General features: G+C 43.3%; 2 protein-coding genes across 3 annotated transcripts in view; one reads left to right on the top strand and one right to left on the bottom strand.

The window, feature by feature from the left end:
• P4HA3 (prolyl 4-hydroxylase subunit alpha 3) overlaps positions 1-10,945 on the top strand; it is a 37,177-nt gene extending 26,232 nt beyond the window's left edge. Inside the window, exons 9-13 of the mRNA XM_081239116.1 lie at positions 823-982; positions 1,852-1,914; positions 5,544-5,612; positions 6,721-6,817; positions 7,601-10,945. Of these exons, the coding sequence (XP_081095242.1) occupies positions 823-982; positions 1,852-1,914; positions 5,544-5,612; positions 6,721-6,817; positions 7,601-7,671 (460 nt within the window). The 3' untranslated portion in view covers positions 7,672-10,945. The remainder of the gene's footprint in view (positions 1-822; positions 983-1,851; positions 1,915-5,543; positions 5,613-6,720; positions 6,818-7,600) is intronic.
• Positions 10,946-21,720: 10,775 nt separating this feature from the next.
• PPME1 (protein phosphatase methylesterase 1) overlaps positions 21,721-23,692 on the bottom strand; it is a 76,948-nt gene continuing 74,976 nt past the window's right edge. For both annotated transcript variants that reach the window (XM_081239107.1, XM_081239108.1), the window contains one exon: positions 21,721-22,946. In XM_081239107.1, coding sequence (XP_081095233.1) covers positions 22,928-22,946 — 19 coding nt within the window. In that variant the 3' untranslated portion in view covers positions 21,721-22,927. The remainder of the gene's footprint in view (positions 22,947-23,692) is intronic.

Raw genomic sequence — 23,692 nt, 5'->3', positions numbered from 1 at the left:
AGACATGCCAAGGTGCTTCCCTTAAGAGCCTTCATCATCTCCCCAGGAGGCTCACTGGCTTTGCTTGGGGAGCACTCCCTCACTTCCCAGGGACCACATTCTGATCCCAAATCCTCCACTTTATCAGAACCTCAACAAGACATTCAGGAAAAGAGACAGAACTTTGCTCTCTGGTCTTTGACCTATCCTGGTTTGTCCTGGAGTAGAACAAAAGAGCAGAGATTTTTCTGTGATTTACAGCAATCAATAACATACAGCTTGCAAAACATCTTCAGAAGCATTGTCTGTCACAATCTTCATAAGTCTGTGTAGTAGATATTATTACCATCCCCATATTATAGGTGAATACACTGAACCTTAAGAGAGGTGAAAGGTTAAGGGCCTGACCAAGGGTCAAGCCGAGGATCCGGGACTGGTCTTACTCCTCTGAATCCAGAGCTTTTTCCATTGCACCCAGCTTCCTCCATTGAGATGTCTCTAAACATAGCATTTTTAAAGACAGGGTTTTGTCTTCTCTTCGTATCCCAGTGCCTGGTGATGTGAACCTTCACTCTTCACACACCTAGCACAGGGTCTGGCATACAGTAGGCCTCAGAGAATGTTTGTTGAATGAATGTGTGAATGTTAAGATAGAGCACAAAATGGACTGGGCCGACTTAACAGGAGAAGTGAGTAGGTAATTAGGTATTCGTGTCTATCTTCCTGTCCTCCTTGCCTTCCTTCCTTCCTTCGGGCAGTTGACATCATTCATTCATTCATTCACAGATATTTAGTCATTTCTGGCATCAGATCACTGATGCTGCAACCTGTGGTGTGTTTTAGTGCCTGGCTAAAGGACACCGTTGACCCAGTGCTGGTGACCCTTGACCATCGCATTGCCTGCCTTACAGGCCTTGATGTCCAGCCTCCCTACGCAGAGTATCTCCAGGTGGTGAACTACGGAATCGGAGGGCACTATGCGCCTCACTTTGACCATGCTACGGTAACCATGGGGTGGGTGACAAATCTCGGGGGGTAGGCAACGAGGGGGTTATTTATTTCTCTGAGACAGAGCTCTTACAGGGCCCCCAGAGGATACTGCGTGAAAGTTTAGAACAAAGGTTCTCATTCTAGGTAGATTGAAAGCCTTGGTTTCAAGCTGATTGCTGCTGACTCATCTTCTTTTTACTAAAACTCACTGAAAAACACTCTTACAATGATTGAATTTTATGACATGTAAATTATATCAAACTCTTCTATGACAAAAAACTGTGCCTCTTTGGCAAATAATTGGGAACTCCAGTCTTATGACTTAGTATTTTTACAGAATAATTATGTAATATATATTTTTTTTGCGGTACACGGGCCTCTCACTGTTGTGGCCTCCCCCGTTGCGGAGCACAGGCTCCGGATGCGCAGGCTCAGCAGCCATGGCTCACGGACCCAGCTGCTCTGCGGCATGTGGGATCTTCCCGGACCGGGGCACGAACCCGTGTCCCCTGCATCGGCAGGCGGACTCTCAACCACTGCGCCACCAGGGAAGCCCCTGTAATATTTTATATGTTAATTTATTTCACCAAGAACCTGAAGGTGCAATCAACCCCTCACATAGTGCTTTCACTACTAACAAGCAGTTTTGTTTGATTAGTAGTATACAGTTCACTTATATGAGTATCTAATAAAGTGGTAAGAGGAAAAAAGTATATTGAGTACCTGCCAGCAAAGAGAGGCACATACCTGACTAAGTATAGCTCAAGGCTATATCCCATCTGTGACTCCTCCATTTTTCTCCTCCCTGTATTATGGTGGCATCCTGGCTGTTACTCTGGTGCCATCTGCATAAAATAATGATATGTTCTATTTTTGTCTCAGTCACCAACCAGCCCACTGTACAGAATGAACTCTGGGAACCGAGTCGCAACATTTATGATCTACGTGAGTCTTGCTCTGGAGGGACCAGGGCTGCTTACTTAATGACTATTTACATCTCTTTTATTTTACGGTTTTCAAAGCAATATCAGATACTGATTTTATCTGAATTTCACAGCAGAAAAATCTCCAGGATGTTTGTGAATTTCCTACAGCACTCTTGTTAGGCACTATAGGAGAGATAAAGAAATATCAATACAAGTCAGTTCCTGCCCTCAAAGAGCTTACATTGTGTAGACCTAAATGTGACCTTGTCATTGTCAGTGATTAGGATGGGAAGTGGGGTTACACCGAAGGCCAAGAGATCCTGGGACCTGAACAACACAGGAAGGGGATGTGAGAGTCTCTGTCTTTGAGGTCCCATAGACTAGTTGGTGTTGAAAAGCATGGACCTATAGATGAGGTTGTGGAGCTGTGAGGGGAGAGAGGAGAGAAATGAAGCAGCTGAGATTACAAGAGGGAAGAACAGAGATGCCTACAGAGAAATTCAGTAAGTGTGGCTCTCTCATATGCGGTGAAAATTTTCTTCCTTATCTCCTCACAAATTCTTCACTAAAATCTACATTATAGCCCCTTAAAAAAAAATTGGCCTCCTCTCCTAGTTTCTGACCTGATCCTATAGAATTCGGACCCAGTCTTCATTATCTCACCTATCCTCTTCCCTTCAGATCATGTGGGTTTACCTCCTTCTCTATGGACAAGTCATAATTTCAGGCATCTGTCACTTAAATTTTAAGAGGTGTATTACTGTTAAATGAAGGAATAAACATGCCAAATGTAAGTCCTCTACATAACACCCTAAGATGAAGGCCTGGTTTCAGGCTCATTAGAATAGCAGACACCTACACCCTAGCATTCCCTCTTTCCTTAGTCCTGTTAACTGGTCTCCACAGTGTAGCCAAGAAAGGACAATCAGAGGCCAGCACTCTGTAGTTTTAATGCTGGCAATCCCAACATGTTTCTTCATGTGGCTCGGTTTTAATTTTATGCAGAACTGGAAGGCTGCCATTGCCAATGGTGTCTGGCCTCTCATGGTCATTCTGAGCATTCTGATCAGGCAGAGGGATGGCTGACGTCAGCTCTCTGGGCAGGAGACACAGCTTGGATCAGCTGCTGGTACATCTCTGGTTGATGACTCAAGCTGGCATGGGAGGTCACAGGCAGTGAAGCACATTGATATCAACCAAAGAATAGGACATCTAGGGGCCAGTATCTGTTCTTTATCCCCCTAGTATCTTCTGTAGCTGACTCCCTGATTACAGAGGCCCAGTTACTATGGTAAGGGTACTATGGTAAGGGTACTATGGTAAGGGTAGCCCAGCAATTTTAAATGACAAATGCAAGAGTGTGTATATGTTTGGATTTTAAGCCTTTGATACAGAGTGGAATGGAAAGCGTTTGGGGTTTGGAGTCAGTTGGTCTAATTCTCGTTCTGCCACTTAACATGTGGCCTCAGCACAAATCACATCAATTCTTTGAGCTTGTTTTCTTGCTCTGCGCCTCCTCACAGGGCTGTCATGAGGATCTGATGAAATAATGTAAGGGGATATCTCTCTGTGAAGTTTCATACAATATGTTTCTCTCATGTATCCCAGAAAGCAAGCATAGGACCCCATAAATGGGATCGTGGGACCTAGGAAGTGCTAGGTTATGCCCAATCCTTTCATCTTCAGGTTGGTGTTAAGACCATCATAAACATTTCTGAACATAAGAGCTAAGGTTTATGGAGAACATAAGAGTAATATTATATAGGGAGAAAATAATCTGTAAGAAGTATTGGGAGGATTGAGTTGAAATCAGGTTAGTGATTTTCTACTCAGACTGGACATAAGATCAGTCCCAGTACAAAACAGTGGAAGGTTTACAGAGGGAAGATTTCCCTCCCCTCCACCAATCTTACAATCCATGCCCTGCTCGTGAGCTTCATAGCACACAGATCCGATTCTCTTTTCAATTTGTTGGGTAAGTCCTTCCTTCCCACTATACTGTGAAACCACAGGTAGAGGAAGGCAGAAAAGTCCAGGTTCCCTCTGTTGTATCTTGCTTACACCCACAGTGGCTGACAGCAGGGGTCTGAACAGAATCATCCAGTTTGTTAGTTATTTGAACACAAGGAGCAAATTGTTGCTCTCATCGCCCTTCCCAAAGGACTACAGGGGGAGCCAAGATGTGCTAAAAATCACCACTGCCTTTTCCAGGTTCTGAATCGCCACGTCAGTTGTTTCCTCTAACAAGTGCTAACATCCCAACTCCCACAGCCCTTGCTCTGTAACACAGGCAAATATGGCGGGATCTGTGAATGTGCTGGTAGACAGTTAGCCAGGGTGACACTCTGTGTCATGCTGCTGGTGAGAAAATAATTTATCAGTATGTATCTAAAGTATTGAATATTTGCATATACTTTTGACCCAATACTACTAATGCTCAGACTCTTTCCTAAGAAAACAATCTAAAACGCAAAAATGATTTTACTTGTTAAGATGTTCACAGTGTTGTTTATAATAGTAAACAGTGGGAAATAACCTAATGTTCAAGAGTGTATGTAGCATAATGGTTATGAGCAGGGACTTTGTAGTCAGACAGCATTGGCTCAGCTCTAGGCCTGGCTCAGTCAACAAGGAGTTATATGACCTTTTGTAAACCACTCAATCTCTCTGAGACTGGTTTCCTCATCTGTAGAATGTAAATAATAACAATCCTAACTCACAGGAATAGTAAGGATGATATATTTGTTGTGAGGAATAAGTGAGATAATATATTTGTAAGGACTTAGTGTGATGCCTAACATATGGCCAGTGCTCAATAAATGTCAACTATTACAGTTAAACCATAACAGTGCTTTTTTCTTTTTCCAGTTGGTAAGATGAAGAATAATATTATTTTAAGTATTTTAAAGTATTTTCCAGTATTTTTCAAAATGTTTAGGTTATTACATATTTCTTTGACAATCAGAAATAACTCTTCAAGTTAAGTAAACACATCCATAATTCTAGAATATACCAGTGGTGAAAACCTTTAGCTGAGATTACCTAGAGAGGGTCTGAGTGATCTGGTAAACACACCAAAGGTGCAATCAGTAGTTCCTATGATGCCCAGCTTTCAAAAATAATCATTGTAATCTAAACAGTGTTTTGTAAGCCACTGGTCATGATCCATTAGTGGGCTGTGAAATCAATTTAGTGGATCTGGTCAGCATTTAAGAAATCTGAACTAGAATAGAATAAAATAAAATGGAAAATAACAGAGGGCATCTGATGTAGTTAAGAATGTTTTATGAAACTTACTTCAGGGATGTGTCTGTGTCTTGGGTTGTGACATAAACTGTATTTCTTCCTGAGTGCCTCAAAGTTCGAATCTACTTATGGCAACTCTCAATAAGGATGTTAGCTCAAAGGGTAAAGAAAGGGGACATTTCTAAATGTTGCCCTCTTGTGGCCCTGCAAGCAAATACTGATGCCACTGAGTAGGCTCTCTCAATTCCTAAATTGGGTGATTGTATTTCCCTAAGTATTTCTCCCAGAGTTGAAAGAGGGCCACACAAGAGGGAATTTATGCAGAAATGACATCAGACGTCATGGGAGGCAGAGTAGGGCAGTCGGGCTATTTCAACCCTGGCTCTTCCTCTGGCCTTGCAGCTGAGCTCGGTGGAAGCTGGAGGAGCCACAGCCTTCATCTACGGCAACTTTAGCGTGCCTGTGGTCAAGGTGAGTGGGGGTCTGACCCCAGCAGGTGGTTTTAGCAGTGCAGAACTAACACCCTAGCGTTCATGCTGCCTGTGCTTGCAAGCTTATTCCTGCGAGAGGGAATGAAAAGAGGTCTCCCCTCATTCCCAGAATCAAAGATAATCCCTCAATTTTCTTGACTCCTGCATTTACTTGTACCCCTATTTTTTATTTTATTTACACTTATATTACAAGAGGATGATTACATGTGTGCCTTCCCATTACAATAGAGCTCCTCAAAGGTGAGAGTCCCCTTCGGATACTTGACAACAACTGGTCCCTTCAGTCATTTGTTTAGTAAACACTGGGGGCTGGAGGCACTGAGAGTACCGAGGAAAACTCATAGTCCTTGCCTCCAGAAGTCAACAACGTATTGCAGTATAACGTCAAGCAAGGCATAGAGGGTGGCCAGTGTGGTAAGAGGTTTGTTTAATGAATTAATATCTCCCCCAAATGTCAGATCAATCAATCAGGGATGACAGCCCTTACTTCAAGAATGAAATGAAGACAAATAACTGAGATCACGCCTCATAGCACTTAGCACAGTACCCAGCACATCCTAAGCATTCAGTGAGTAAATGCTGGGTATCTTATCAAAACTCAGGGGGTTGGCCAAGGTTAAAGTAAGCATATAGGAAAAAAAGCTGGGGATGGGGGGAAAAAGAACATATACGATTTGGAATCAAAATGCCTGGGTTTGAGTCCTGACCTTGCTGCTTCTTAGTTGCATTATTTAAAGCCCTTTAAATTATGTGCTCACCTTTCCCTTAGTACTTGTCACACTGTCTCATCCTCTTGTTTTTATGTCTGTCTCTCCCACAAGGCTATGAACTCCCTGAGAGAACTGGACATGATCCATCTCTGCATCCTCAGGGCCTAGAGCAGAGCAGGCCCTCCATAAGTGATGCATGAGTGAATGAGTAAATGGCAGCTTATACCATTTTGTGGCAGTTTATGCATGCCTTGCCCCCAATCTGCGTGGACAGTTTTCTTGTTTAATGACATGCATGCCTTTGTCCTCAGTCAAGTGCTTCCTAAGGACTCAGATTCTGGGCTAACCTCCCCTGGGGCGGGGTCTGCTTGTTTTCAGAATGCAGCACTATTTTGGTGGAACCTGCATAGGAGTGGTGAAGGGGATGGTGACACACTTCATGCTGGCTGTCCTGTCCTGGTAGGAGATAAGTGGGGTAAGGCCTGCCTTTTTGGTCATGGGAATTGGGTGAGGGGTTCAGGGTAAAGTGAAATAAGGGATGGATAGAAAATAACATAGCCTTTTCATTCCAAAAGCTTAACAGTGCCACATTATATTGAGGTGATCAGATTCTGGATTAGTTGCCACCAGTACATTGGGAGCCCATAAGGGCAGGCTTTTGTCATAGAGCAGGTGTCAGTAAAAGTTTATTGGCCTGACCAGATGGGCCTTGATTCCTGAGCACAGCTAAGGAATAATATGTTGCCAAGTCCCAGTCCTCTATCCCACGGAGAGAACCATCAGGTGCTTCCCCATGAGGAGATGGTCGAACAAGGAAGAGATAAATAAGTAGGGGATGTGTTTATGTCATATATGTGTCTAAGAGCACTTAGCTCTGAAGACAGAAAAAGAAGTAGAAGAGGGACTCTTGTGCTGAGGTGGACTTTGCCAGGAGAATCCATCCCTTTTCTCTCATTACCCTGGAATGGTTCCCTGGGGGAGGTGGGCTTTTAGGAGCTACATGAAGGGTAAGTGACCACAGTACCCACGGGTTTGAAATAAGTCTGTAGTAGCAGGAGCTGTCAGGGACTTTTTCCAGGTGCCACTGTCCTTTTTGCTCTTTACTGCTGCTGAAGCAACATCTTGTAGTCCATAGTAGGGCTGGGACCAGGGTGAGGCAAGTGAGTTGCCAAGGGTGTGGAATTTAATGGCCCTGTGAGTGAGCATGGCTGCTGTCTGCTCCACTGAGCCTGCTCTTCTTCCTCCCCATTTCCCCCAGTGGCCAACAAGTGGATACACGAGTATGGACAGGAATTCCGCAGACCTTGCAGCTCAAGCCCTGAAGACTAAACTGTTGGCAGAGAGAAGCTGGAGGAGTCCTTTGGCTTTCCAGAGAAGCCAGAAGCCAAAAGCTATGGTAAGAGAGGAGAAAGGAGAGCAAGCTTCTGGAGGAGGGCCTTTGGCAGCATTGCCTATTCCTTGCAAATGGAAAACAAGGAAGTGGTCTCTAGCAGGGAACATCTGAGAACTTACAGTTTCTCCTAAAGCCATGAGTCACAGTAGAGTGAACAATACAAAGGAGGGGGCAAGGAGGCTGGAGAGAGAAGTTTCTGGAGCTCAGACACTCTCTGCTGGGAACAGGACATATCACCAGTCTCCAGGGTTTGGTCATTGGGGCTTTTGCTACTTGAGCCTTGACCACGGGGGCCCAGATGTGGCAGTGAGGATGCCTGCAGGTGGTGCCTGACCCCCATATGCCCTTCTGCCTACTGACTTCTGGTGAAGGCTGAGCAGGGGGTGTCTCTGTATTAGGAGTGTACCTCATGTGATGATTTTTTTAAAGCAGAAAATAACTTCTTAAAAATGATTTTTTAATACAGCCATTAAAAAATTTTAATACATTAAAGATGTTTACAAATCATTTTTCACATCCAAGAACATTCTTACATTGTAATAGTGAGTCTCTGCAAAAGGCAGAGTATAACATTTTATTTATGTGTAATCTCATCTTGGCTCCCCTCTCACTACATTCCAGACACAAGACATTCTTTCTATTCCTCAAAACCAACGTCAGTCCCGCTCTTCAGGCCTTTTGTGTTCGCTGCTGCTGCTGTGGCTGCTGGTCTTACCGGTCCACTCTTGGCTCAGTGTCGCTTCCGAGGCCTTCTCTGACACCCAAACTTCCAGCCACTTTTGTTCACATTAGCCAACTTTGTTTTCTTCCTAACACTTTTCTTGAAATTACTTTATTCATTTAATTGTGGCCAGTGGCCTTCCCTGCAGGGTGAATGCTTTAAGACCCCTCTATACTTTGTAAATGCCTCTACTGTAGCCCCCATCTTGCTGAATTTCACTATTTGTTTATTTGCCTGGCTGCCTGCACTCCTTACACCTCTTGGTATCCCCAGAAAAAGGTCTGTTTCAAATAAGTAGGCATTCAGCAAATATTTTTGGATAAATGAATAAGAAGGCCTCCTTTGAGTTGTACTTTGGAGGCCAGGTAGAATTTTTTTTACAGGCAGAGTCTAATGAGGAGAAGCATTTCCCAGCAGAAGGACTAGCATGAGCTAAAGCTGCACTGATGAGTGACTTGTGCAAAGAGAACATTCCAGGCGACTTGGCTCAGGTTCCTCAACGGGAGCGAGGGCTTGTGCCTTGCTCACAAAGAAGCCACACAAGTAAAGGACTAGGTGCTTAGACACTGTGCTGCCTCCGCCCCCTCCCTGCACCATGCACGTCAGGGTTTCTGCCTCCCAGAGCTCTGTGGGCCCCAAGGAAAAGGTTCTGGTGTGCTGATATTCAGGTTCCTGAAGAGCCTCCATGAGCACCTGGTCACATCCCCAGTATTTCCGCTGAGTGCATCAGGACTCTGGAAACCCTCTTACTAAATTACTGTCATGTAGGGAAGAAAAAGTACTTTCCCCCTACCCTTCTGAGTTCTTAGCTGAAACCTGTGTAATAAAAGACATATTAACAAAAGGAAACCCACAAGCTTAGTGACATGTATATATCATGTATACATGGGAGATACCCAGAGGAAAATGAATAACTTCCCGAGGTGGCTTAGAACTTGGGATGAAATACCATCTTAATAGGGAAAGGGGGGATGTAGCCCTCTTAGATTTTTAGGAATGATAAATGGGCCCTTAGAGTACAGCCCATAGGTGGGAGATGTGATAGTGACAGTTTATCTAGGTGTGGTGTCCACTTTAGTCTCTTCTCCTGTGGTAAGGATCAGTCTTCCTTGGTTGGTGAAACTCTTGAGGAGGGGATTTCTAACAATTGAGTTCCTTTTGGAGCATCTGTCTTCAGGCAGGTGAGAGCAGTTCAGGGAAAGTGGTGTGTCTGTGAGGTCACAAAAGCGCTTAGTAGGTAGCTATTTCTAAATAGGACTGACTGTGGCTTGGTACATAGCTAGTTTATAATTTTGTTTCTTTCTTGCATGCTTCTTCAACTGTTTTTCTAACAGCTTTCTCCAACCTGGGTTCCTGGTGTTGCACTCAGTATCTCTCACAAGATTCACTACAGGGAAGATTCTTTATGTTAATGACTATTATCATTGTCATTAGTAACATACTGACCGTTTACCACTGGCCAGGCACTGTGCTAAGAACTCAGGTGTACTTGTCTCCTTCAATCCTCATGATGAATAGGTACTATTATCTCCATTTTATAGATGAGGGAAACTGAGGCAGAGAATGTGTAACTTGCCTGAGGTTACATAGCTATAAAGTGGCAGAGGCAGGATTTGAATGAATACAGGTCTGCCTCCGAAGATCTTTTTTTTTTTAAAATTTTTTTAAATTGAAGTATAGTTGATTTACAATGTTGTGTTAATTTCATGTGTACAGTGAAGTGATTCACATACAGTATATATGTGTATATATATATTCTTTTTCAGATTCTTTTCCCTTATAGATTATTACAAGATATTGAGTATAGTTCTCTGTGCTATACAGTAGGTTCTTGTTGGTTATCTATTTTATATATAGTAGTGTAGATTCCTAATTTATTCCTAAATTCCTAATTTATCCCTCCTCCCCTTTCCCCTTTGGTAACCATAAGCTTGTTTTCTATGTCTGTGAGTCTGTTTCTATTTTGTAAATAAGTTCATCACTTTTATCATTTTTTTAGATTCCACATATAAGCAATATCATGTGATATTTGTCTTTGTCTGGCTTACTTCACTTAGTATGATAATCTTTAGGTCCATCTGTGGACCTAGAAAGAAACAGAAAATATGAACAGACCAATTACCAGTACCAGTACTGAAACTGAATCAGTAATTTTAAAACTCCCAACAAACCAAAGTCCAGGACCAGATAGCTTCACAGGTGAATTCTACCAAACGTTTAGAGAAGAGTTAACACCTATCCTTCTGAAACTATTCCAAAACGTTGCAGAGGAAGGAACACTTCTGAACTCATTCTGAGGCCACCAGCACCCTGATATTAAAACCAGACAAAGAGTGGGAGGGAGACGGAAGAGGGAGGAGATATGGGGATATATGTATATGTATAGCTGATTCACTTTGTTATAAAGCAGAAACTAACACACCATTGTAAAACAATTATACTCCGATAAAGACGTTAAAAAATAAATAAATTAAATAAATAAATAAAAAGATACTAAAAACAAACAAACAACCAACCAAAGATATCACAAAAAAAGGAAAATTACAGGCCAGTATCACTGATGAACATTGATGCAAAAATCCTCAATGAAATGCTAGCAAACCAACTCCAACAATACATTAAAAGGATCACACACCACGATCAAGTGGGCTTTATCCCAGGATGCAAGGATTTTTCAATATCTGCAAATCAATCAGTGTGATACACCGCATTAACAAATTGAAGAATAAAAACTATATGATCATCTCAATAGCTGCAAAAAGAACTTTTGATAAAATTCAACATCCATTTATGGTAAAAACTCTCCAGAAAGTGGGCACAGAAAGAACACACCTCAACATAATAAAGGCCATATATGACAAACCCACAGCTAACATCATACTCAATGGTGAAAAGCTGAAAGCATTTCCTCTAAGATCAGGAACAAGACAAGGATGTCCATTCTCACCACTTTTATTTAACATAGTTTTGGAAGTCCTAGCCACAGCCATCAGAGAAGAATAAATAAAAGGAATCCAAATTGGAAAAGAAGAAGTATAACTGTCACTGTTTGCAGATGACATGATATTATACACAGAAAATCCTAAAGACACTACCAGAAAACTACTAGAGCTCATCAGTGAATCTGGTAAAGTTGCAGAAAATTAACACACAGAAATCTGTTGCATTTCCATACACTAACAACGAAATACCAGAAAGAGAAATTAAGGAAACAATCCTATTTACCATCACATCAGAAAGAATAAAATACCTAGGAATAAACCTACGTAAGGAGGCAAAAGACCTGTACTCTGAAAACTGTAAAATGCTGATGAAAGAAACTGAAGACGACACAATCAGATGGAAAGATATACTATGTTCTTGGATTGGAAGAATCAATATCGTTAAAATGACAATACTACCCAAGGCAATCTACAGATTCAACACAATCCCTATCAAATTACCAATGCATTTTTCAGAGAATTAGAGCAAAAAATTTTTAATTTGTATGGGAACACAAAAGTCTCTGAATAACCAAAGCAATACTGAGAAAGAAAAATGGAGCTCGAGGAATCAGGCTCCCTGACTTCAGACTATACTACAAAGCTACAGTAATCAAAACAGTATGGTACTGGCACAAAAACAGACGTATAGATCAATGGAAAAGCATAGAAAGCCCAGAAATAAACCCACTCACTTATGGTCAATTAATCTACAACAAAGGAGGCAAGAATATACAATGGGGAAAAGATAGTCTCTTCAATAAGTGGTGCTGGGAAAATTGGACAGCTACATGTAAAAGAATGAAATTAGAACAGTCCCTAACACCATATACAAAAATAAACTCAAAATGGCTTAAAGATTTAACATAAGATATGACACCATAAAACTCCTAGAAGAGATCATAGGCAAAAAATTATCTGACATAAATCATACCTATGTTTTCTTAGGTCAGTTTCCCAAGGCAATAGAAATAAAAACAAAAATAAACAAATGGGACATAATCAAACTTACAAGCATTTGCACAGCAAAGGAAACCATACACAAAACAAAAAGACAATCTATGGAATGGGAGAAAATATTTTCAAATAATGAGACTGACAAAGGATTAATTTCCAAAATATACAAACAGCTCATACAGCTTAGTATCAAAAAAACCCAATCAACCCAATCAAAAAATGGGCAGAAGATCTAAATAGACGTTTCACCAAAATAGACATACAGATGGCCAATAGGCACATGAAAAGATGCTCAACATGGCTAACTATTAGAAAAATGCAAATCAAAAGTACAATGAGGTATCACCTCACACCAGTCAGAATGGCCATCATAAAAAAGTCTACAAATAATAAATGCTGGAGAGGGTGTGGGGAAAAAGGAACCCTCCTACACTGTTGGTAGGAATGTAAATTGGTGCAGCCACCATGGAGGTTCCTTAAAAAACTAAAAATAGAGTTACCATATGATCCAGTGATCCTACTCCTGGGCATATATCCAGAGAAAACTCTAATTTGAAAAGATATATGCACCCCAACATTCACTGCAGTACTATTTACAATAGCCAAGACATGGAAGCAACCTAAATGTCCATCAGCAGATGAATGGATAAAGAAGATGTGGTATATATATATAATATAATATTACTCAGCCATCAAAAAGAATGTCTGTCTCCAAAGATCTTAACTAGCCCTCTGTTGTCTGAATTACATGTTATTTTGCTGTGGTTGCTTTGCTCCCATTAGCAATTATGTCTTTTGGAGCCAACAGTTTTTGAAAGGAGTCTCCAGCCTTTTCCCAGGCATTGAAAAGATCTTTCCTTTGTGCCTCTAATGCCTAATGGCTAAGAGCCCTGTCAGATGTAGGTACTGAATACACGAACAAATCACCTCAATTCCACAGATGTAAAGAGAACACCTATTGTGGGACCAGCCGCATGCTTGGTGCCCCATGAGATTCCTATAAAATGAGGAGGTCTGCTCACTGCCCTTAAAGCAAAATTAGCACATGCCCAAATATAAGAATAAAGAATTATATATAATCAAATAGAAAGCTGTGGGCTGCTCACCGTAAGGATCACAGGAGTTGGGAGAAAGGGGAGAACCCTATGGCTGGAGTGGGATGAGAGGGCTTCCACATTGGGACCCCAGGAACACAGAAAGAGTGAGAATGTGCCTGAAGAGGGCGGGGAGCAGCTGCCACCTCACCTGTCCCCCATTCACGCACAAGGGGGCAGGGAGAGCTGTCTGGAAGGAGGAAGTGAGAGGGTGTTGATTCTGGGGGGCCCTTATCCAGCAATGCCAAGAGGAGCCAGCACAAACTGCCCTTTCATGGGACCACTCAAAGAGTTCCCTGTTCGGGGGCCTTGGTTGCTCAAGCTGGGAGAAGCCAAAGGAGAGGGGGTGAGGTGGGGACAGAGGGACATTTGCCTTGCAGACTGCTGTATACTCAGAAAAATGAGGAAATCAGCTAAGGGCTGGGGGAGGAGACAAACATTTATACCTACTCTGTGCCAGCTATTTTATCTCCCTTATCTTATTCACAACAATTATCATCTCTTTTGGCAAGAGAGGAAAGGAGGCTCAAAGAAAAGACCTCTGCTAGAAGCAGAGCCGGATTTGGAGCTGGGAGTTCTCCCGCTATCAGCTGCTTCTAACCTCTCCTTCCTCACGTTGGGATCCCCACAACTTTCTCCCCCTTAGGAAGTAGAGCCTGCCTCTTCCTCTTCTTCCCCTCTGCCCCATCCTCTTTTATTCCCTTTCTTCATCACGTGACCCTTCCCATCAAATGCTTGATAGGCCTGCTCCCCCTAAGGTCTGAGTGACAGGGTCCTGCTATCCCTGCCAGCGGCATATCTGCATTTTAAATGGGTAGCCCATGGTGAAATCAAATATAATTTCAAAGGAATGAGGTGTCTTTTTGGTTAAGGATTTAAGGGCAGGGATCAGATGGCTCCCCATAGATAACTACTGTCTCTCTCACCACATTTTGAGATGGGGCATAACTAAAATAATGACCATCATGCCTTCTGTCCAACTGCTTATCATCTTATGGGACCAGAGGGTGGCAGTTACTTTCCCTGGCCCAGAAAGTTGAAGTGACTTGTCCATAGTTAAACAGTGTGTCAGTGGCAGAGCCAAGACTAGAAGGCAGATTTCTGGGCTCAGAGACTCATGCCTGTCCGCTTCTTGGAACAGGAGCACAGCGGGCAGATGATGGAATCAACCAACCCTTGATGGTGTTTTCATGGGCACAGATTTCATGTGTGGCTGTCACTCATTCATTCAACTAAGCTTTACTGATGTTGCCTCTGTGCCTGGCCCTTTGCTGGGGCTGGAGACGATGACTCTGTCTATCCTTGAAGAGCTCCCAGAGAAGAAAACTCACACAATGACAATACTAGTGGAAAGGGGACACGCAACATGTTACATGTCCGGAAGGGATATCAGTACATCTCTGGTGTGATGGGCTCATGTGACACTTGATTTAGGCCTTGAACGATGAGGGTGTGTGTGTGTGTGTGTGTGTGTGTGTGTGTGTGTGTGTGTGTGTGTGTGTGTGTGTGTGTGTGTGTGTGTGTGTGTGTGTGTGTGTGTGTGTGTGTGTGTGTGTGTGTGTGTGTGTGTGTGTGTGTGTGTGTGTGTGTGTGTGTGTGTGTGTGTGATGCAGATGTGGGAGCTTCTCTCCCTAACTCACAAGCGTATTAAAAAACTCAAAAAATCGCCATACCCTTCTGATAAATCTAAAAATTGCTTTAGTCTTGAAAATTCAGACACATCATTCAGGAGAGATTTTCTCTAACTTTGTGTTCTTTAATCTGTTTCAGAAAACAGATTTTTTTCCCCCTTACCATATCAAAAATTATATTAAATATTCTTTTAAAAATTACACACTGTTCCCTAGGGGATGCCATCAGCCTAGAAATTCCCACAATGCTCTCCAGGTTCTAGAGTTCTGGAATTTCTATTTTTAACCCTCTTGCAACAAAAAAGGAAATAGGAACTGTCAGTGGGCTCATCCTGGAGGAGCAAGGCAATCTATCCTGCTGCCTCTGCTCAATCAGTTCTTTCTCTGGTTGCCACTGAGCCTGTTAGTCCTCTGGTGCTTGAGGCCAGAAAAAGCCATCCTCTCTATCAGCTCCCTGAGTCCCTCTGGCTCTTGGGGTTGTGGGCCTGGGGACAGGCAGGGCCAGCCTCCAGTGCCTGGGCCAGCCAGCATCAGTCCACATTCGTAATTCCAGAGCCCTCTATGGGGGCTCTGCCCGGGGTCACCTCACTCACTCTCTCCCGCATCTAGCTGTCTTGGAATACAAAAACTACAGAAGCACAATGAAGTACCACTTCACACTTACTAGTATGGCTATAATTTTTTAAAGGAAAAATACTAAGTGTTAGAGAGGATGTGGAGAAATTGGAACCCTCATGCATTGCTGATGTTGCAGCTGCTGTGGAAAATGGTTTGTCAGTTCCTCAAAAAGTTAAACATGGAACTACCACAGAACCCAGTAATACCTCTCCTAGGTATATATCCAAAAGAACTGAGAGCAGGGACTTCAAAATAAATATTTATACACCCATGCTCACAGCAGCATTATTCACAATAGCCAAACGGTGGAAACAACCCAAGTACGTATAACAACAGATGAATGGATAAACAAAATGTGGCATGTACATGAGATGGAATACTATTCAGCCACAAAGAGGAATGAAATTTTGATACATGATTTAACACAGATGGATCTTGAAAACATTATGCTAAGTAAAATAAACCAGACACAGAAAAACAATTATTGTATGATTCCACCTATATGAGGTACCTGGAACAGACAAACTCAGAGAGACAGAAAGTAAAATAGAGGTTCCCAGGGGCTGGGGGCAGGGAGAAAGGGGGAGCTGTTGTGTGACCTTGGGCAAATCACTTTCCTTATCAGAGCTCTCATTTCCTCATCTGTAGGGTGGCACTGCTAATCTCTCTGCCTTACCCACTCCACAGAGTTGTGAGGTCTCAAAAGGCTGTAAATGTGTTCTGTAAATGGCACATACTGTATTGTGTCAATTATTCTAAGTTTACATTCGATTAAGCCATTGATATGTGGTATCATCATTGATTATCAGGAAAAAACTTTCTCCCCCCATTGCTCAGCTAACTACCCAGTTAACTGTTCCCTCCATCCACCTGTAAGAGGCCAGCCACTTGACTAGTCTCAGGTTACAAGGTTTCACCTGGCTACAGGCTGGGGTTTCTAGCAAACTGCTGGGAGAGGAAGCCAGCTCTAGGAATATCAGAGCCTCTTGAGTTTACATAACTTTCTGAGCCCGGAACCCAGACTGAGAATGTGTTGACTCTGGCCGCTGATGGGGCAGCCAGCTGGAGCAGGAGAAGAGTTGGCTGGAAGATTACAAACAAAACACTGTCCCTGCAGGAAAGAGTATGATCGCTGTTTGCTTTCTCTGCTCCTGTTGTAGATTCTCTTCTTGCTTTCCCCTTGTTAAAAGTTGTGACCTTTTAACTCCCCACCCCCAGTTCTGATGGCAGGCCCTTGAATCCAGCTTAAGGGTCCTTGGCACCTCACTGTCCAAATCAGTTTGTCTTGTTCATTCCATCTCTAAAACATTGAGCCTTTCTCCTTCTCTCACCCTGCAGCCACTGTCTAGTTAAGTATACCTGTGCCTTTTACCTAGACTACCACTGCCTCTTTACTGCTCTCCCTGCCTCTAGTCTGGTGCCTGCCAGTCCACCTACATGGATACCAGAGTGACTTTCCTTAACCTCTGGCAACTCCCCATCTTGCCACTCAAGGCCTTTATAACCTGCCTCCTGCAGCCTCTCCTGTTACAGCTTTTACTCCAGCCATACTAATTGTACTAATCTACCAGCTGTATCAGACTGACTTTCAAGTCTCCTGGGCTTGTGTACGCTGCCCCCTCTTCCTGCAAAGTATTTCCCTTCTTTCTCCACCTCCATTTTGTGATGATGCTTCAAAGCTCAACTCAGATGCTACCTGCTTTGTGAAACTATCCCTGACCTGTTTCCAAAGAGGTTTACCTGTCCCTTTCCCTTTATACAATGTGGGCAGTGTTTCTATAATGGTCTCTCTAGACTATGAGCTCATTTGAAGTGTCTCATTATTTATTTATCTCTGTCTCCAGAGTCCACTGGAGGCTTGGCACAGAATAACTGCTCAGGTTTGCTTAATCAGCAAATAAATGTTCATAACTGCAGGTTTAGAAGAGGATAACACCAACAAGTCATGTCCAACTCTCCTCATGCCTTTGAGTCTTCTCAATCTCAAGATTCTCTGCCCTCAACATTAGATCTGTGTCTACCCATTTGCCTACCTTCTCCTTTCAGGCATCTCTCCTTGGACATTCCTTAGAGTGTGTGTCTGACAGAACGGCCTCTGGTTTGACCGAAATATGTTCCTTCTGGCTCTGTAGAACTCCTTCATTCAAAGGGTCCGAGGGTCTCCTTTATTTTCTTCCTGAGTATGGAGTGCTGATCTGTAGGCTTCAGAAGGATGTTGTGACATACGGAACATAGCAGGTGCTCCTTAAAGATACGTTATGTGAACATATGAATGGCCCCTTCTCTGCTGGGGTATAGTGGACCAAAGATGCTGCCATCTCCTAGCCATGTCTGTAAGCAAGTCATTTCACATCTCTGAAATTCAATTTCCTTGCCTTAGAGGGAGGAGATATGGGGATATATGTATATGTATAGCTGATTCACTTTGTTACAAAGCAGAAACTAACACACCATTGTAAAGCAATTATACTCCAATAAAGATGTTAAAAAAATTTCCTTGCCTTTAAATTGGGGAAATACTGGACACCTACATGTAAAAGACTGAAATTAGAACATTCTCTAACACCTCAAAATGGAGTAAAGACCTAATAAGATCAACTCAAAATGGATTAAAGACCTAAATGTAAGACCAGATACTATAAAACTCCTGTAGGAAAACACAGAACACTCTTTCAATAAATTACAGCAATATTTTTTTGGATCCGTCTCCTACAGTAATGGAAATAGAAGCAAAAATAAACAAATGGGGCTTCCCTGGCGGCACAGTGGTTAAGAATCCGCCTGCCAATGCAGGGGACATGGGTTCGATCCCTGGTCCGGGAAGATCCCACATGCCGCGGAGCAACTAAGCCCATGCGCCACGACTACTGAGCCTGCACTCTAGAGCCCGTGAGCCACAAGTACTGAGCCTGCGTGCCACAACTACTGAAGCCCGTGCGCAGAGAGCCCGTGCTCTGCAACAAGAGAAGCCACTGCAGTGAGAAGCACACACACCTCAACGAAGAGTAGCCCCCGCTCACGGCAACTACAGAAAGCCCACGCACAGCAACAAAGACCCAATGCAGCCAAAAATATATAAATAAATAAATTTATTAAAAATAAAATAAACAAATGGGACCTAGTTAAACTTAAAAGCTTTTGCACAACAAAGGAAACCATAAACAAAACGAAAAGACAACCTATGGAATGGGGAAAATATTTGCAAACAATGCAACCGACAAGGGATTAATTTTCAAAATATACAAACAGCTCATAGAGCTCAATATCAAAAAACCAAACAACCCAATCCAAAAATGGACAGAAAATCTAAATAGGCATTTCTCCAAAGACATACAGATGGCCAACAGGCACATGGAAAGATGCTCAAGGTCACTAACTATTCGAGAAATACAAATCAAAACTACAGTGAGGTATCACCTCACACCAGTCGGAATGGCCATCATCAAAAAGTCTACAAATAATAAATGCTGGAGAGGGTGTGGGGAAAAAGGAACCCCCCTACACTGTTGGCAGGAATGTAAATTGGTACAGCCACTATGGAAGACAGTATGGAGGTTCCTTAAAAAACAAAAATGGAGTTACCATATGATCCAGCGATCCCACTCCTGGGCATGTATCTGGAAAAGACAAAAACTCTAATTCGAAAAGATATATGCACCCCAATGTTCACTGCAGCACTATTTACAATAGCCAAGATATGGAAGCAACCTAAATGTCCATCAGCAGATAAATGTATAAAGATGTGGTATATATATATGTATGTGTATGTATGTGTGTGTGTGTGTGTGTGTGTATACAATGGAATATTACTTAGCCATAAAAAATGAATGAAGTAATGCCATTTGCAGCAACATGGATGGACCTAGATATTATCACATTAAGTCAGACAGACAAAGACAAATATCATATGATATCACTTATATGTATAATCTAAAAAAGAAAATGATACAAATGAACTTATTTACAAGACAGAAATAGACTCACAGATATAGAAAACAAATTTATGGTTACCAAAGGGGAAAGGTGGGGGTGGGGAGGGATAAATTAGGAGTTTGGGATTAACAGATACACACTACTATACGTAAAATAGGAAACAACAAGGACTTACTGCATAGCACAGGGAACTATATTCACTATCTTGTAATAACCTATAATGGAAAAGAATCTGAAAAAGAATACATATACATGTGTGTATAACCAAATCACTTTACTGTACACCTGAAACTAACAATGCTGTAAATCAACTATACTTCAACTTAAAAATATAATTTATGTGAACTTTAAAAAAAAATAAATAAATAAACTGGGGATAATGCCCATACTTCACAAGGATACAAAGGATAAAGATGTAAGTAACTAGAACAGTATCTAACACAAAGCTCAATGAACATTTCATTCATTCTCAGTCTCCATCCATCAAGGCTGGTCATCATCCTCTTGCCAGGTATCTGCACCAAAAAGAACTCTGACCAGGGTCCCCTATATTGTCCAAGAGGCAGCATGAAGAGGAAACAACCTAGGTTTGAATTCTGACACCACCACTTCTGAGCTATACAAATTTGGACCTAATGCCTACCTGTAAAAGGAACATAACATCACTTACCTCATAGGGTTGCCGTGAGGATTAAATAGATATGTGTAAAGTGAATTAGCTGATGATCAACTCTGAAGACTATTATGACTTGCCTGGTGAACAAAATTGTCTGATGTCCCTGAAAACCGTGTATTTGACTATGCTGCCCCCCTGTAGACAGAGTGCACACAGCCCAGCAAAGAGACCTTGGCCTGCTCCTTTCCCCACCCCACCCCCAAAGGGCTTGGTGGGAGGATGCAGATCACACACAAGGCACTTTTCTTCTCTGCTAGGGAGTTCATGCTTTACTCAGAAATATTTAGTGAACATCTAAACCAGAACTTCTCAGTATTAATGTGCCTGTTGGAATGCAGATCAGTACCGACTCAATAGGTCTGCGGTAGGGACAAAATCTTTAACAAGCTTCCAGATGATACTGATGCTACTGGCCCACAAACTACTCTGAGTAAAGAAGGTCTTAAATAGAATATGGGATTGACATGACAGGAACTATTTATTAAGTGCCTACCCTGTATCAGTTACTGAGAGAGCCACTTAACCTATATTAACTTGCATAGTCCTCAAGACTCTGTGGCGTAAATACTATTGATCTCCATTTTTCCGATGAGGAAACTGTAGCACAGAGAGAGTACGTAGCTATCTCATACAGCCAGTAAGGGATGGGCCTTAGGTTCTAATTTAGGCAGCCTGGCTCCAAAGCCTACTAGGAAGAGGACTCCAACAGTGTGTAAAGGATAACCAGGGGAGGGGCTGAGGCAAGGCAAGGAGACATCATAGAACAAAGAATGGACAGGGTTTGGTGGTAGACTGAATATGGATGTAAGAGAGGGTGCCATGTAGGGCACTTTGGCTGCCTGGTTTGGACAAGTGGAGAGATGGTGATATTTATCACTACTGAGCTAGGAAATGTGGGTGGAAGAACAAGCTTTAGGGGGAAGGTGAGTTCGGTTTTAGGAATGGTCAATGAGTGGCTTTTGGACATCTGGGAGATATGGAGAAGTAGATGGACCTAGAGTAGGTATCTAGTAACTCTAGAAGTATCCGGAGTTCAGGAGATATCTAGGTTGTAGACAAAGTTTGGGTGTTGGCATATTTGAAGCCCTGAGTGCCTGAGGTCATGTGGACGGTGTACAGACTGTCCTGTTCTGGGCCAAAGTCAACACAGCAAATAACTGGAAGAGATGGGACTGGAATATGGTCTCCTGGGCTGCAGTGGAAGCTGGTTCTGTCCATTCCACTGGGCATTATGGATCTGGGGAGCAGGCAGAGCATAAGATGTTGATAGGCTACAGGAAAGAGGTTTTTCTGGTGCTCTATGGTGACTAAATCCAGTGAAATGTTCCCTGCCCCCAGATCAACAGAAATAAGGACAACTCCATAAAGACCAGATAGATAAAGGTTAGGAGATTTATTTTCTTTAAACAAGATCATAAATAACAAAGAAACAAAGTAGGTCCCAGACTTCAGACCCTGCAGCAGGACAGGGATAGGAAGTTGTTGGGTCCAAAGGTGGAGGGGGCTACGCATCACCTAAGACAGTCACAGAAAAGATGGGCTGCAGGAGACTGCCCCTCCCTGCCCTTGGGAACGGCGTGCCTGGGCAGCAGGGGGAGGCTGAAGTGCTGTGATGAGGCAGCTGGAAGAGGGCAAATATTGAGGATGCTGGGCTGTACTGTTTCTATGAAGAGTAACATGGAAACCACAAATGGCTAAGATAAGCTGTGGGTCTAGAAAAGGCAAGCGGGCACTCTGCACACCTCCAGGGACCAATTATGGAAATGGTTCAATTTGATTCTTAAAAACAACTCCACGGGCCTTAGCCTGTGGCTTTGTGCGTGGGCTGTATTCAACCTGGGTTGCCCTGTGGCAGGTTCTCACCTCAAGAGACCCCTGGAGCAGCCTGGCCTCAGCCCAGGGCAGGTGCCCAGACATGTGGGAGTGGGACCGTGGGCCCTCCCCAGATGGGAGGCCATGTGCTTGGACTGGCCGGGCCTGATTTTCAGGCTGGTTTCTTGTGATGCTATCCATCCCCCACCCCTGTACCTAAGGATGAGATCCTGGCCTCCCTGGGTCTTCCAAGCCTAGAATAGTAAGACGGGGATAAAAAGGTACCTGACTGGTATTTTATTTAAAAGGGAAAAATAAGGACCATCCCACACGTGGTCCATCCCATGAGGTAGGGCAGGACCATGGCAAGAACAATCTCAAGGAATGGAGGTCCCTGAGCCTGGGGAAACATATGGATGCAGGTGCATTGCCTAATGCCAGGAATAGGGGCCCAGGGTGGCAGTTCTGATGGAGGCTTCACCCTAGGCAAGGCAGGGAGGACAGGCAGGGGCTACCCCTGAACAGGGAAGGGACAGGAGCTGGGGAGCCTTAAACTGGGGAGACCAATGTTGGTCAAAGGCCCTGGAAAACAATGCTTCCGGCAGGAATACACGAAAGGGTTTGTACATCTGGGGATGCCCGTCTATAGGAAGCCGGTGTCACATGGTCGGGCAGGATGGTGAGGAGGAGACAGCGGCATCACAGTGGCCTCTGGTGCGATGTATTTACAACAGAGCTCAGTGTTGAGGGAGGGAAGGAGAGCAGGTCACTAACAGCCAGGAAACACACTGTGAAGAGTAGAGAGTGGAAAACAATGTGACCGTCACTAGCTTTCCGCTTGCTTACCCTGTCTCATCCAGGAAACCCTAATGATCACAAAGGCCTTTGTAGATCTCTCCCACCTCTTCTCAGCCCCGTCCAGGGCTAGACACAGGGTCTGCTCTCAGGGTACTGCCGATTTGACCACAGCTCCAAATGGGCCAGGGGCCCCAAACACTGCTTATTAAGCCAAACTAAGTCTTTATTTTGATTCCTGGGATCCATCAATGGTCAGCTGCTTGAGGGGTGGTTTGGCATAAGGGAATCACGTGTGTGGCTCACTGTACCAGGCTCCTGTCCTCATTTCCAATGCCTACCCTGCTCTGTCATCCACACCTCCTAGGCCCTGGCATTTAGAACTCACTAATGCAGAAACCCTTTCTTTTTCTTCAACATTTTTTCTTCTTCAAACTTCCTGAGGGTGGGGAACAAGTTCCCCTAGACCATGATCAAAATCAGATAAGAGACTTCCCAACTGGCAGGTGTGACTCTTCATCAGGCCTGTGGGCTCTCTGAGGATCGGGGGCCTCCTGTAGCAAAGACTGGGAGCTCCCTAAGGTGGGGCTGGGACCCTGTGGTTTGGGTCACCATGCCTCTTTTCCTCCTCTCCTCAACAAAGAAACTACTATGTCTGCCTAATCACACAGAGAGCTTCCTAGGATGAGGGGCATCCTTGTTCCTCTAGACCCAGTGGTTCTCAACTGGGAATGACTTT

The sequence above is a fragment of the Mesoplodon bidens genome, assembly GCF_964165515.1.
Source record: "Mesoplodon bidens genome assembly, chromosome: 7".
Lineage (NCBI taxonomy): Eukaryota > Metazoa > Chordata > Mammalia > Artiodactyla > Ziphiidae > Mesoplodon > Mesoplodon bidens.
This window is presented reverse-complemented; position numbering and strand designations above follow the sequence as displayed.